At 37.7% G+C, this 16,300-nt stretch overlaps 1 protein-coding gene across 6 annotated transcripts in view; it reads right to left on the bottom strand.

The window, feature by feature from the left end:
- usp48 (ubiquitin specific peptidase 48) overlaps positions 1 to 16,300 on the bottom strand; it is a 156,365-nt gene that overhangs the window by 15,050 nt on the left and 125,015 nt on the right. For all 6 annotated transcript variants that reach the window (XR_006309253.1, XR_006309251.1, XR_006309252.1 and 3 more), the window contains 6 exons: positions 10,769 to 10,830; positions 9,318 to 9,428; positions 6,506 to 6,639; positions 5,114 to 5,220; positions 2,265 to 2,369; positions 898 to 1,062 (listed from right to left, as the gene is read on the bottom strand). Coding sequence is in view for 2 of the 6 variants with exons in the window: in XM_043675525.1 (XP_043531460.1) it covers positions 898 to 1,062; positions 2,265 to 2,369; positions 5,114 to 5,220; positions 6,506 to 6,639; positions 9,318 to 9,428; positions 10,769 to 10,830 (684 nt within the window). In the remaining 4 variants the exon portion in view is untranslated. The remainder of the gene's footprint in view (positions 1 to 897; positions 1,063 to 2,264; positions 2,370 to 5,113; positions 5,221 to 6,505; positions 6,640 to 9,317; positions 9,429 to 10,768; positions 10,831 to 16,300) is intronic.

Here is a 16,300-nt window from a genome sequence, read left to right on the forward strand (position 1 = left end):
TGACCTGCAGGCTAGGTGCTGAAACATGGGATTTGAAATTGGGGGTGGGGCGACGCTCAACCTCATTTTCCCCTTCTTTCAGCCACACAGACATAACGGGTTTTCTGTGCATAACTTCGAGAGTTTACGATTATGCCTCCAAAATTTAATTCCTAACATTATCATACTTTACGTGACACCTTTGCTTCAGGAATTGGGACATCAGCAGCAATTATTTTACCAGAAAGCACATACTACTGGTGCATCCATCAGTTTATCAGGCCATACACAAAAGTAAAAACATGTCAAAGTCGGTGTACCTTTTCATCCTCTAAGATAGCGTCTTAAGTTCTAGCTCAGTATGGAGGTATTCTTTCAGCACAGATTGTGTTGGCGCACAGAAAACAACTGTTTCTGACCGTCAAAGGCATTCAATGATTCAATCATCCCCGTTAGCCCTCAAGTGCAGTGAGAATGAAGTTGCTCCCAATAATACCACTAACCTGCACAGGATTCAGAAAATTCACAAACTGAATTTTATTTTTAGTTATATTTAGTGAATTCCCTGTTTACAGTACTGAACCTTTCTGTATGGTGACAGCTATGTATTCTGCTTTGCCGCCCCCTAAAAACACAATGACAATAAAAAAAGAAGTATGTGTAACTCCAAATTTTTCAGATCATGAAATAATTGATCCAATAAATTGCTTACTTTGATAGATATGAATATCATTAATTGACTTTTTTTCAAACATACCTGAATGGCTTTTTCCCCCAGCTGTATTTTCATTTACAATAGTTAATTTCAATAGTTCTACACTTACTCCACAAAACAAATATCAGTAACAGATCTGATAGTTGCATAAACAGAAAACGTAATTGAAATGAAGGTGTAATTTGCCTAAAACAATAGCTTACCTGAATTTTCAACTCTTTGAGAGTCTGATTTGCTGACACGATGAGCTCCTTTTCTCCACGAACTCTGTGCCGTGTGCTACGTCGAATTCCCTGTTTATAGTATGTGCTGCTGTTACCACCACCAATACAAGGGTGTGTCAGCTTCCGTCGTTTTGCTCCATTACTCTGAAAGCAGAATGTTTGACATCTACTTTTGCTTTTGACCACAAAGTGGAGAAACTTGATCGATTAACTACTGCATTGAATTAGCATGGAACATGGAGGACATTTTAAGTTTATAGACTACAAATTACATCATTATTTAATTCATTATAAATACGAAACAAGATGCTTGTGGATTAGCTGCCTTACATTTAGAATACATACAAAGTTTTGCCTACACCTCATTTGTTATTTCCTTTAGAAAAATTGTTTACTTGTAATTCTTTCAAAGTATTAAAAATTATATCTGAAACTTCATTGATGTTCACAAGTGCTGACTGATCAGCTGACATTTTCTGTTTTTGAATCAGATTTCCAACATTTGAATTTTTTTAAAAATTTGATCTGTTGAGAACAGATGTTCTTTGTGCAACATCCTTTTTTCCACTCCTTAACATGTCGGAGGAAGCAGGGGCTACAACAACATCATCAGCAAGAGTCAACTCTGCAAACTTATGCAGAGATGAGAATAGACTGCAGGTCTAGAGAGTATCATGGAGCTGAATTGTTCAGCACATCACAGGAACATAAAGAGCTTGCTTATATGACTGTATGGCTAATCAACACTTAATACTGAATCACAATCGGTGTGGTGAGTGGGCCTTGCCCAATGCCATCTAGAATCAGGTTACTCTGAAGGGGCTGCTGTGAGTGGCTGTAACACCATGTTCAGTTGTCAACTTGAAATTCCAGCATTAATTTCTTTTCACGCAAAGAGGCACTGACTCCCACAGCCAGTCATGAGATGGAGGTAAACATAGTAGTTTGGACAAATTGTGCAACAATGCTAACCGAACTCTTATTAGGAGTGCACCAGTCTATTCAGAAAAATTGGAAGGTGCTTGAAGACCACATGCAAATTGCCAGTGGCATAAGAGACAAATTCTAATATCTGAAAAAGTGACATAAATGAACAGTGCAACCAAAATAATCTGACCTCAGTCATGTAACACAACATAACTAGATATCAATGAAAAGTAAGTTGGCTTCAGTTGCAGCAAAGGTTATGCAAGGCAGTCAAGGCAATCTCAAACTGTCCCTCCAATGTTCCAGCTAAACGCTTTACCATAATACTGTTAATTCAAAAATAAATTACACTGTTACAAGACTCCTTCTGACCTCTCATTTGCAAGGTATCTTTTAAATAAAAGGAAACAACATACTACCTGGTTAAAGTCAGGATCCTTCTCTCCTTCTACTTTGCATTCCTCTCTCTCCTCCTCTGCCTCTGAACCACTTAAATTTAGCTCTGGTGCACCTTCTTTCATCACCTGAGAAATAAAGGATTGATCGTGTAATATACAGAATAATCAGCTTGTATCAAGGCAAACACAGCTATGCTTCCGCCAAGTAACATTATTTTACACTGAATACATATTACAATGTAAACTAATTTACAGTCTTTCATTCTATTAACTCCATTTTACAACCACAATTCCAAGTATATCATGAAAGGAGTCCAAGTTATTAAAAACTACATCTTTAATCTGTACAGGAAATGTTATCCTCAGATAAGTTTAGGAGATTCTGCTGAAAGACTAAGCAGTGAGGAGTTACACTGATTAGCAGAACCCCAAGATAACAACTTCAGAATTGCTCCCTGAGACATGGGCAAACAGGGATAAGGTAAATGAAATGAAGGAGTTAAATGTGTGCCTCAAAGATTAGTGTGGATATGGACCAAAGATAGATATATCTGAGTTCAGTCATAGATCAGCCATGATCTCACAGAATGGAACAACAGGTTTGAGAGGCTGAATTGCCTATTCCTGCTCCTAATGAGTTCTGGTTGAGGGGATACACTGCAAAAGATACAGCAGTGTTGCAGGATAGCTATTTAGGTAAAGATATCCAGAGTCTTACAGGAAAGGTCAATGTGTATAAACTTTAAAAAAGCAGCACATAGGGTCAAAGGAGGTAAAAAGTGTCAAAAAGACAAAATTTATGGCTCTTTACTTGAATGCACTTAGTATTCAGAACAAAATTAAACAGCACAAATATAGGTCAATGGTTATGATCTTAGAGCCATTATGGAAATACAGTTATAAGGTGACCAAAGTTAGCTAAATTAACCCTAAATATTCAGGAGAATTTGACTTTCTGAAAAGACAGGCAGGAAAGAAAAGGAGCTGGGTGGCTTTGTTAGAGAAGGAGGAGGTGGACGTGTAATCTTGGGACAGGAAGACGTAGAATCCAAATGGGTGGCTTTAAGAAATAATAGGGGCAAGATGATATTGAGGAGCATTGTATACAGGCCCCTAGCATTAATTATACCATAAGACAGAGAATAAATCAGGTGATTATGAGGGCATGCAAAACACACAGTTAACATTAATCATACTTGACTTTAATCTTCAAACAGACTGAGAAATTCAAATTGGCAATGGTAGCCACGAGAAAGAATTCATGCAGTGTATTTGGAACAAGTTCCTAGAATATATGTTGAGAGTCCAACCAGAGATCAGGCTATTTTTGATCTAGCAAGTGTAATCAGACAAATTTAATAAATAATTTCTGAATAAAAGATCTCCTTGGAAACAGTGACCATACCATGGTTGAATTAAGCATTCAGTTTGGGAGCAAGAAACTTGTCAGAAACAATGTTATATTTGAGTAAGGGTAATTATAAAGGAATGAGAGTAGAGTTGGCTGGCATGGACTAAAAGGAAAGGAAAGAAAAGATGATTGAGGAACAACGATAATTGTTTATGCAAAGATATATAGTACTGAGAAAGAAGGATACTAGCAAAAGGATAAACTGATCATAGTTAACAACTTAAGGCTGGTATCAACTTGAAGGAAAAGAAACATACAATATAGCAAAGATTAAAGGACTGTCAGAGGAATGAGAAAGTATTTTTAAAACAAAAGATTAACAAAAAAAGGTAAATTAGCAAATAATTCAAAAACAGACTAACAGTTTCTTTAAACATATGAAAAAGAAGAGACAGACCAAAGTGAACATAAGCCCCTGAGAGAGTGAGGCTGAGTAAATAATAATGAGGAATCAAAAACTGGGAGAGCAGTTGAATAAATACTTTCAATCAGTCTCTACAGTAAAAGACATTAATAACGTTCCAAAAGTTGGGAGATAAATGAATACTGTAACTATCATTAGAGAAAAAGGTACCAGGGAAATGAATGGGACTGGAGGCTGACAAGTGCCCCTGAACTGACGGGGCATTCTGAGATATTAATGGAAATAATCACAGAGATAGTGGATGCTCTGGGGAAATGCAAAGGGAAAAATTAATGATATAAAGATCTTTAGATTCTGGAAAGATCCAGGAGGATTGGAAAACTGCCAGTCAATGTAACTAACACCCACAGTCACAAAGTGACAAAAACAATGGTAACTATGCTCCAGTTAACGTAACATCTGCCATTGGGAAAATGTTATTTTCTTATGAAGTTCAGAGTCACCATGCTTTGAAAGTTGAGCTCTAAGTTCCACTAATTTCTTCAGTATTATTTATTCCTTAATGCTAAATTCTTTATTTACCTCACATTCACTAGACGTTTGGTTTCCCAGCCATATTTCAGTATGTTATTTGTGTTTCCTTGTGCAAAGGCTAGCACAAAATATGTAACATCTGTGCCATCTACTTATTTTTTTTCCTGTCGCTGCCTCAAAGAGGCTTAAATTTACCTTTGCTAACATTTTTTTTTAAAAAAGCCATAAAGTTTTCTGCAGTCTGTTTTTATCCCGCTGGCTAGTTAACTCTAATTCTGATATCCTGAGCTTTGACTTTTTTGTTTGCTGAATTCTAAAATCCTCCTAAAACTCAGACTGTCTACTTTTTTTGGGAAGATTACATGGCCCTTCATCCAATTTTTAAACCTTCTTGCTAGCCACATCTAAACCAGCATGGCAGCAATACATGATAAATGATCACACAAAAAATGCGATGATTTAACAAGATATTATACAAGAGTACATCATACTTTATATTAAATGCTGCATTTTAAAATAAAATTTATACAGGAATAGCATTTATAAAACAAGAAGTCTTACCTTGATACTCTCCACTACTTTTCGGATATAGATAGTGGCCTGTGTGTACTCTCTTAAATCTCGCTGCTGTTGACAAAGTAAACCTTCCCGACACTCTCCACAAAGATCTAGACATTAAAAATTAAACTTTGCAACCTTTTGTTTTATAAAAATTCAGTTGGTGTGTCAATCATATAAAGATTGCTTTAACAGCCCTATCCCAGTTGGTACTCTGACCATTTGTCCACACCAACCATTGGTTGGCATCTTTTCTCATGGTTTTGCAATTTCAGCAAACAGCGCAAAACGCAGCCTCGTGGAGATTCAGGGCTAGCTTTCTTCAAATGTAGAGCATTCTTGATTTTTCCAGTGCCACATTCACTTAAATACATTTCAACTTGTCACCCCACTTGTAGCGAACAAGGTGGACATGATGTTATCACCAGCTGTGTCAAGGCACATCCATTATTAAACGGGAGCCTCAAACAAGTCTTAGGACCATTATTTGCATATGCAAATAACCTTCTGCATGTTTCGGGTGTTAGCTGAGAACAAAAATCTTTTTCCCTCGCCCAGAATGATAAGGGAACACACCTTAATAAAATGTGTGCACGCTTCTTGGCTGCCATATCGTGGCATCTGTAGTCCTTCAGCACCCAAATCTCTGCACAGTCCATTTCAAAGTCTGTGCTGACTTAGTTCTTGATTACTTTCACATTCCTTATTGTTTGTCGAGCACTATTCAACTACACTTGGTATCGTTGTAAAAATCTTGTAATCGAGTGCAAGCAACAAAATCAATTTAAAGCATATGGTTCAGTAACTTGTTACTAATGGCAGAAATTCATAGTACATAACAGAGATGGATTCAATTGCTGCTTTGTTAAATTAACAAAGAATCTCACCCTTCTGTGCCCCAATGTAATGAATGTGGGACGTGGAGAAGTAAGCTTGGCTACATTATGCTTTGACCTTGCAAACTATCAGTTAGTTTCAACTTTCATATAGGTAATAGATTGGGTTTGGCTGAATGGGGTTACATATCAGGTTGATTAGGGATCTGGCCAAACATCACTCTACAATCAGCACAGCTGAACGTGACTTGTGACCATATACAAGAATACACAGCATATCACCAATTTCACAGATACCCAATTGGGATACAAGCAGAACTTCACTTGCACCACAGGTTTTAAACATAAGAGTAAAAAGCATGCAATTGCAAAGATTTCAATTGTGATGGGAATGATCAAATTAATAGATTTTTGCAACCAGTATCTGAAAATTCTTTACAAAGTAGAGACTAGAGAAAGCAGCAATGCTTTCGAGGATAAAGTAATTGACATTAACGGCAGAACTGTAACAAATCAAACAAATCCAGTCTGTCAACACTCACACTGGAACCATGCTTACCAGGACTGGTGGTATATTCCAGTTGTACAGTGCCATTTTCTCCAGTGCTCATCAATCGAATAACTTTAATCGTATTATCAACGACAAATAATTTGTGGATGATTTCCCATTCACTTGGCCATAAAAGAGCTACACTGTGCAAAGGAAGATACAGGTTATTGAATCCTGAAAGAATGTCGAATGTTTATTTAAACAAAACCACAAACACAAAAGCTAAGAGGGTCAATACTAGAGGAGATCACTTCAAAAAACAGCACAAATATTAGAGACCCTGAGCCAAACACGAAATAAAACAGTTATTTACACGAAGATGCACACTTATCCTTAGTCTGATAGGTTTGACTGGGCTGCAGTAATTTAAACTAAACAGATTTATTTGATCAGTTTTCTCCAGTCTTAATCTTTCAATCCATCTCAGTCACTATTATTACAAAACTTTAAAGAGTAGCCATAGATATCTCCATCAAAAGTAATTAATTTCTTGTTGCAGGCAGCATGTTTGCCACCATTTTTAAAGGCGTTTAGCAGCCCCAAGCAAATAAAAACTGCCATCAGTGCATGGTAAAAGTTGCCAAGTTCACCATCTCCTAAACAATATGCAATGAGGATCGAAGTCCCATATTATTTTAACCTCAATTTGTGACAGGCTTCCAGTCACAGGAGTACGTACCAACATTTTGGTTACTCAGTATGAAAAGCAGCTAACCTTTAAAACAATGACTAAAGCACAGGTTAGGCCATCTTTGAAGGAGAACAATGATAGACTCAGATATATTTTTGTACATGTCGACTAATTAGATAAGGTCGGAGGAAAGTCAGCTATAGGAAGCAACATCTGTCATTCAACATCACATACAGGTAGGTCTGACAACTTGCATCTATATATTGCCTTGAAGATTGTCAAATGCCTTGTTGAAAAGTAGATATTCGGGCAAGTGGGGTGGATCTTAAGTAGCATCTTTCAGGAAGAAAGATAAGAAACAAGACAGCGAGGTCTTTGGAGGGAATTCCAGAGCTTTAGCTTTGGCAGCTGAAAGCAAGATCACTGTGAACTGATTAAAATTGGGAAATACAAGAGAACCCAGAATTAAATGCAGGCCTCTTAAGAGGTTTGACAGGAGGTTACAGGATGGGAAGTATCAGGGGCTTGAAAACAAGAATGAGAATTTTAAAAATGAGGCATTTCCACTGAAGAAATCATGAAGCTGCTGAAGATTATGGTCCAAAATCCCAAAATAAATTGTTTATATCCCTGTACTAATAAGATTTTATCCCATTAAAATATCTTCTATTTGATCCAATGAATTGCAAGCACTCTATATCAACACGGTTAAATTCAGAAGCTATCACAGAGAGAGACCTCCATCAATTCACTAGAATAATTCCTGGGATTTGGAATTTTCCAATGAGGAGAGACTGAGGAGCCTGAGCCTGTATTGTCTAATGTTTAGGAAAATGAGAGGTGATCTCATAGAAGTATACAATTTTTTTTTAGAAAGTTGAGTAGATACAGCAAGGATGTTTTTCCTGGTGTCTTGAACTAGGGAACACAGTCTCAGAATAAAATGCAAGCCATTTAGAACTGCAATGAGGAGTAACATCTTCACCAGCGTGATGAATCTTTGAAATTCTTTACCTCAGAGGGCTGCGGAGCTCAATTATTGAACAAGTTTGATTGATAGATTTCTAATTAATTAGTAATGACACCTGGGATATGGGGATAACACAGGAATATGGCATTAAGGAGAATGAACAGCCATAACCTACAACAGCAAAGCAGGTTGGGAAAGCAGACTGGCCCCAGTAGCTAGATCTAGTTGAAGTTTCTGGCATGCTGCAGACAATGTTGTTAGCTGTGAAAACATAACACACCACTTTTAAAAAAGACTGGCTTATAATTGAATTGTCTCTTGGCAGTCCAGAACTTGAACATTACTGAAGAGAGAAGCAAGTTGCCAAATCTTTCATCTTATGCTCATCTGGACAAGCTCAAGAATTCCAAATTTCAAACAATTACAACAATCTATACAGCAGAAGAAAAGGACAAGTCAACTCTAATTGGACAAGGCACTGCCTTGAAGAAAGCCAAAGGATGGGAAGGTTTTCCAGATTTCTATTATCATATGTGAAAAAAAATTGCTTCATGATTTTACTCCTGAATCATTGAGAACTAATTTTACGTCCCCTTGATATTGATCTCCAGACCATAAAAAATAATTTCTAGCTCCTAGAAAAGTCATTTATATTGTGGTTCCTCCAAATCCTGTTTAAGGGTTTAAATATTCTTGCTCTTATCTCAGGCAACAATATGTATAATTTCTCTGTTAAACCATATCAACTTTTTTTAACATTTTGAAAGACTCAAAGAACTCATCAATCCCCTAAAGTTAAAAGGAAATACAAGCCAGGTTCATGCAACTGGACTTTAAGTTAATCGTGTAAATCCCACCATGATTCTGTCAATCTGCACTGGATCCCTCATAGGAGAGTAGGTTCTGCCAGAGGCAGTAACGACTGAATACAGTTTCTCCGATAGGGCTGAAGGAGGCTGAATAAAATCAAAGCATAGCTTGTTTTGTACCCCACTTCCCTTCAAATCCTCTTCCACCTGATAGCAGCAGCATCTTTCTTTACTTCTGGGGATTGAATCACTACAGAACATGGCTCGTAACCCTAATTTCAATGAAACATGTTACCGAAGGAAATGAAACGATTATCCGTCATCAGAACTGAAATAGTTGCCTAAAAAGGGATTATAAATACTTAAGCCTTTGTAGGCAAGCATTAAGAAGAAGGATGGAATAAGACTCACTGTTTTGAATCCTCTTTGGTCATTGACTCTGCTGTAAACATGAGACCTCCGTGTGGACAGAGAAGTGCATTGTTACCCACAGATGATACAGGACTGCATTTCGTTGGCTTCCTTCAGAAAACAGAATCAAATGAATGCACAGAGGAGGGATTTACAGGGATGCAACATATTCAACATCAAAGTCGATTCTCTTGCTCTTAGAGTGAGCCTATTTGCCCTCTGAATTAAAACATTACTAAATGGCAGATATTATTCTAAAAATCTACATTCAGTTAGCAACTTGAAGTGATTTTCCTGTGTTAGGTATTGCACAGCCTGGTTTAAAACCTCGTTATGTATTTATATGCTCTGTTCTTCCACTAAGGATGCCAGGTCTGCTGCTGGGTCAAACACCTTCCAACTGAATCATAACTTTGTTACAAATCAACACTGGAAAGCTGAAGCCCTTCTGCTCATTTCTCACCAACAGTAATGTACCTCTGGTGCATATTCCATCAAACAGTGAAAGGACTGGAAAAATATTCCGTGATAGGATTTGGTTGACAATTAATTTTAAGTACCACAGTGGACAACCAAGTTTGGCTATAAACTTATTTGTTTATTAGTACTTAATTATGCATGCAAACATACTCAAAGTTTCCCATAAAGTCTTTTTTTTGGAATGTAGCATAACTTCCACATACTAGTGAAATGTCCATCATTCAAACAGATACAAAAACAATTTTGCAATTGTTTTGGTGCCTTGCCAGTTACTCAATGGTTGTGCGATGCACATAGGGCCTATTCTGGAATTTTAACATTGCTGCTTCTTTTGGAAGGAGCAATGAAATGACCTTACTGATGCAGTGAGGATTTGAGCACATAAAACAGAAAACTTTCCCAGTACCAAGTTACAAATAGGTACTTAAGGAAGAAGACTTGTATGTGAAAGCAAACGACCATAAAAAAAACTTACTGCAGTTTTATAATAATAATAATAATAATACAAATGATAATTATAAGTCTACAACAACAACAACTACCATACTAAATACTTAAAAAGTAAAACAAAATGTTTTCAAAATTAGCTTGACAATTGAAGTAACAATCAAATTTTGATAACAGAAAGTGTACAAATATGCTATCCTCGAATAAAGCCCAATATGCATCAGCAACCAATATGGAGTGATACCTGTATTCTCTCTTTGTGACTCTAAATTCTGCAATTGAGGCAATATTCTGGGGGCATTTTATCATTTACATGTTGAGTTGATCAAATAGTATTCCATCTTCAAAAAGCCAAAATTCAAAGTATGATTGTGCAGCAATCAAAACCATAAATTATTTTCTTGTCCACTCCCAAACCATTGTGGACAGCAGTCCTAAACTTCAGACGACCATTTGGAACAGCCAAAGCGTAATTCAACAATACGGCAGAAATATACAAAAATAAAACAGAAACAAAACATCACCTGATAAACTTCTTCCACTCTTCGACAAAAAACTGGGAAACAACATAAAGAACATCTGTCTCCTGGAAAACATGTATTACGATATTGTCAGTAAAGCTCTACAAGATTATGCAACTGAAGTCAGTCTGTCAGTCAGTCTAGTATACTGCAACCTGCAGAGAGGCTTATTTCAGTAGAAATGCTGAGTTATAACACACATTTTACATCTCAATTTTCTTTGACAAGATACTTCAACCATTCAATGTTATAGTCAATATCACTGTTACTTGACAGCTTGCTATCATCCTAGTTAAACATAATATATTAGTTCTCCATATTAATAGAACTCAGCTCACTTTGCTATTCTGAGTGATGCTAAGCAATGTCCAGTGCTTTCATTCAAGAAGAAAAATTAGCAAAGTTTGTGCAAAATGTTCCTGTGTACAAAATATCAAGACAGTAATACTGGGTAACCTGGGAATAAGTAATGTGCCAACAACTCTTTCCACTTGTTTTCTTGTTCCCTTTTTAATTAAGTTTGTAATAATCTATCAGTGATCCAAACCCAATGATCTACCTACCTATCATCTTTGTCAAAATTCCAGGCTTCCTCTTCATAGTACTGCTAAATCCTAGCGTGATATCAGGTATAATGGCAAATTGTATGCTCTGAGGTTACCAATATTACTGTTGGCACCAGCTATATTTGTCTGCCCCTCAATGACTATCCTATCATGCCAACCCCAACCTCCACTCCAGAAGAAGCACACCTATTTGCATCACATATTCACAATCAGTCCAGGTAACTCATTCACATTATCTTTTGCTCAAAGGAAATGGTATCAGGTTACCATTCAGTTAATTTTTAATTTTCTGCTCTTGATCTTTGAATCCTCTGCTACCATGTGCAGTGTGTCTCAATCAACCTTCTCAATTTCAATAGTTCAAACAATGTCACAAGCCTGTCTCCTTCAAACAGAACCAGCTCATCTTTCAATACCATTCCTCACAAGAACTTTCAAACCCTTTAGGAGGTGAAGTGCTCTACTTCAACCACATTTCAGACCCTGCATTTTATGGCAACCAAGGGTTAATTTTGAGAGCAAGATCTAAGTTAAAATCTCACTCCCCAATATGAAAAATGAACATTTCCAGATTAATGCACTGCTTGAAGATTTTCATAAAGTAATTGTTCATTCTACTATTTTAAGAAAGTCTTGCACCTTTCACAACTATACAGCCAAGTAGTTTAAAAATATAGACATTGCTGTAAGCATTGCTGTCAAAAACATGGCTGCCAACTTATCCATAACAAGATACCACTAACACTAATGAGATAATGACAATGACAAGATAATCTCTTTATGTTGCTTGATGGATAAACATTAGCCAAGGAGATCTCCTGTTCTACAAACAGTTGATGTGAACTTGCATATCCACTGGTCAACAGCTGGGGCAGAATTATGTCTTCCACATTAAAGAGAAGGGAATAAGTAAGAGGTATATCAGAAACTGATTCAATGTCAAGTCTTAATGGAGTTACTGCAGGATGCACCCAAAGTGGAAGTTAGCATTTCACACGTTTGGATACAATTACAGAGACAGCCAAACAACATATAGATTCTTAGCAGAAGGATATGGGGCTAGGGAAAGATGAGAGGGTGGAGGAGGAATGCTTCCCACTAGATTTACCATTCTATGTTATGATGCAGAGAGCAACTGTTAGGTTCAGTTGAGTAAAAAGATATGGATTCAGGCCTATTTCATTTTTTGGATGCAAGCGGGTGGGAGAGATGGACTACTGGATTGCCTTGAAGCTGCTCCTGCAGTTAAAATTGCTGCAATCACCTGCCTGGAAAGGCCACGGATTTCCAAGGTTCGCCTAATATCAATCATTTCTCATAAAACCTAGCTCCGGTGATAAATGGAGAAAAGTATACTCCCTTAGGGTCTCTGCAATGTTAGGAAAGATTGCGAAGATTATGCTATTAAAATTATTGTATTAAAATAGATTTCCCATCACCCAACACTATGCTATTTAATCTAATCATAAAGGGAAAAAGGTGCAAGCAAATACAAATAGGGCCAGAGAGCTGAAAAAAAAACTTCATGTGGTAGAATGACTAGTAATTCAAGAGAAAGTCCATTTCTTTGAAAGAGGGGACAAGGACTGTAAAGGCAAAGATAGGATTTTGCTTTGAAAGGAAAGTGAATGGTTTGGATTCTGATGCCCCTTCCTGCATGTTATAAGGACTTCTGAGTGCCCACCATCATAATGCTCCACATAGTTCTGCATCCAACTAAGGAAAGCATTTGCATCAAACAGATCAAAGTTCAGCCTTTGCTAAGTGAAATTAGGAACATAATAGGCTCCAACTGTTCGAAATCATGACCTAGCTTTGTTCCTGATTTGTCAGGAAATAAAAACATTTCTGATACCTTATTCTCCTTAGTCGCGTGGATGCATGTGCCTCATTGTAGTGCTGGCATTCATGGTTACTCTGAGAACTATCCCTAGAGTAGGGCAAAATAGGGTAACCACTAGCCTCTGTTGACTGCCCATGTTGAGACCATGGTCATCTGTGAGGAACTAAAAGCCAGGCAGACAGTAGATTAAATTAGATTCCCTACAGTGCGGAAACAGGCCCTTCGGACCAAGTCCACACCGACCCTCTGAAAAGTAACCCACCCAGACCCATTCTCCTACTCCCTACTAATGCACCTATCACTATGGGCAATTTAGCATGGCCAATTCCCCCAAATTGCACATCTTTGGACTGTGGGAGGAAACCAGAACACCCGGAGGAAACCCACGCAGACACGGGGAGAATGTGCAAACTCCACACAGACAGTTACCCGAGGCTGGAATCGAACCTGGATCCCTGGCCCTGCAAGGCAGCAGTGCTAACCACTGAGCCACTGTGCCGCCCATGTCAGGCAAGGAACAGGTGGAAGAGACACCTTGGTGACCTTGCACTTTGTATCTTGTTTAGTTTGAAGGCAAGGTCCTTTAGCGCAAAGGAGCTTGATGAAACTTTTGTACCCCATCACCCTCCCTGTGTTGCAGAGTGTGATTTGACCTGGGCTCATGGCTCTCAGAGGGTGGTTCTAGTCACTCTTATAAAACTATTACCTGATCTCACAACTGTCCTGCTGCAATGCCAATAAAGTGATAAGTTGCCCCTTTCTCCAGAAAGAGTACCAAATACCCTACAAATGTTCCATGACTTACAGGACATGATCTACCTACTCCTGTTAAATCCTGACTGCCAATGGTGAGGTCAGAAAAGTACTGTTAAGTGAACGTGAGAGAAGCATGGACAGCTATTTGTAATTGTTAGGGTTGTCCCCTGACAGTACAGCAAAATAGCTAATGAAAGCCCCAACAAGCTTTGCAGTATGTTTAACAGGAATTAGTGTGCGGGGAAGGTTTATGTTCTCAGTGCTTAAAACAATAACTAATTAATGTGCAACATTCTTTACTATCTGAAAGATAAGAACATTTCATAACAATTAGTTATTTCTTTTAAAGTTTTTTCTAATCAGTTATAATACAAGTAGATTTTAATTATATGATTACCTTGAAGAATCTTAGTTTCCAAATAAATTATAGTTTTAACACACATTTATATAAAATTAAACAAAATATTAGAAAGTTCTAAAAACTAAATATGAGTAATAGAGAGGGGCCTCCCTATCTCTTATCAAGGACAGCAGCTAAAAGGGTTTGAATGATGGGAAATCTCAAAAGAAAACTGTTACAATCTAGTACAAAAATAGCTGACACCGATGTCATCGATGAGAGATAAAAGATCACAAGTGACATGGAGAGTTCGGTTTCCCACATACCATTAGGGGCTCATTCAGATCACAGCAACAAGCTATTACTAATAAAGTGATGTACCCAATCATAGGTGAACAACCCAACACTAATTATCCATCAGTATACAGGGGGAGAAAAAGCATGTGTCGTCATATTAATGTTGCAAGAAAAGTGAAAAAACAATGTGCTTGTATTTAAAATTACAGCGTCATTGATTTTTCTTCTATCTGAATTGAAGATTAAGGGGGTAATTGGACCCCCATATATCGAGACCAGATTCAGGGTAGAGGCCTCTCCCTGCACTCTACTGGTAAATGCATGAATAAATTGCCACATGCCTTGAACTCTGCAGTCTCCTGAAAATGTATTACCTCCATAAACTCAAAAAGCCTAACTACAAAAGCATTTAAACAATAGAAAGCAGTCTTCAAAATTCTCCAGGTTCTTCTGGGACACAAACCTTGCACTTCCACATTGATGAGATGGTCTCAATACCTTTTTTGTTTGTATAATTTTTCAAAACAGCATTAAAAGCAAAATTGTTGGAAATTCTATGACTTCTCAGCTGCTTCATACTGAATGATGTAAACAAAGCCAATGAAGATTTTGCAAGCAGATTGTGACAACATTTTGAAAGAAAGTATAAGGGAACTTGGGAAACATTTTACTGGTGGAAACCAGGGCCAAAACAGTACCTGTGGGCATTACATACTAGTGTGTGGGGGAATAAAATAAAAAAAAAAGACAAATTTTCCTCTGCCCCATCACCAGTCATACAGTGACAATGTCCTCAGATGAAACTAAGAAGAACAGACAAAGGAAGCACATGGTGAGGATAGTGCAGGAGAGAGAAAGAGAGAGAGAGAGAACCTGCACAGTTACTGCCTATGCTGTTTTGGAATCCATGTATCGCTGGACATCGGAGTGCATCTGGGAAAATTAACAAACAGTGAATTTCACAACTAATCTTGGAGGAACTGGTTTGGGTGACGTTCACAACACAGAATCAGACAAGTTTATTGTTGCTTTAAGTCTGTCCAAGATAAAGGCTGTATTAGTGAGTACAGTGGGTTCTTTCTTGATTATATGTTTTTGGAGATAAGTCTCTTGATTAAACTTAAAATATAAACCATAACTATTAATTTAACCTGGTGCAGTGTTTTGTAGAGGAATTACACTGTCTTAATCCTCTGAGTCTGTAGATTGTGAAGGAGTAAAAATGGCCTTTGCAGTGATATGTACTTCTTGTCAGATGTGAGAGTTTAAAGAGAGTTTAAGGGTTACTGTGGATTATTATATCTGCCATAAATGCTGTTGGATGCGAATCTTATCAGATCGAATGGATCGGTTGGAGAGACAGATAGAAGCGATGAGGAATTTGCAACAGCAACAGTATGTGATGGATGGCAGTTATAGGAAGGGGGGAAAGTCTCAGATACAGTCACATAGATGGGTTAACTCCAGGAAGGGCAAGAGAGGTAGGCACCTAGTGCAGGAGTCATTTGTGGATATACCCATTTCAAACAGGTATGCTATTTTGGAAAATGTAGGAGGTGATGGATTCTCAGGGGAATGTAGCATGAACAGCTAAGTTTCTGGTATTGAGACCTGCTCTAATGCAATGAGGTGTATGTTGGCTTCCAAGAGATCAATTGTGTTAGTAGTCCGAAGTACAAACAGACGTTTCTGTGGCCAGCAGAGAAAAAGCAGAATGGTGTGTTGTTTCCCTG

This window comes from Chiloscyllium plagiosum, chromosome 34, assembly GCF_004010195.1.
Source record: "Chiloscyllium plagiosum isolate BGI_BamShark_2017 chromosome 34, ASM401019v2, whole genome shotgun sequence".
In the NCBI taxonomy this organism is placed as follows: Eukaryota; Metazoa; Chordata; class Chondrichthyes; order Orectolobiformes; family Hemiscylliidae; genus Chiloscyllium; species Chiloscyllium plagiosum.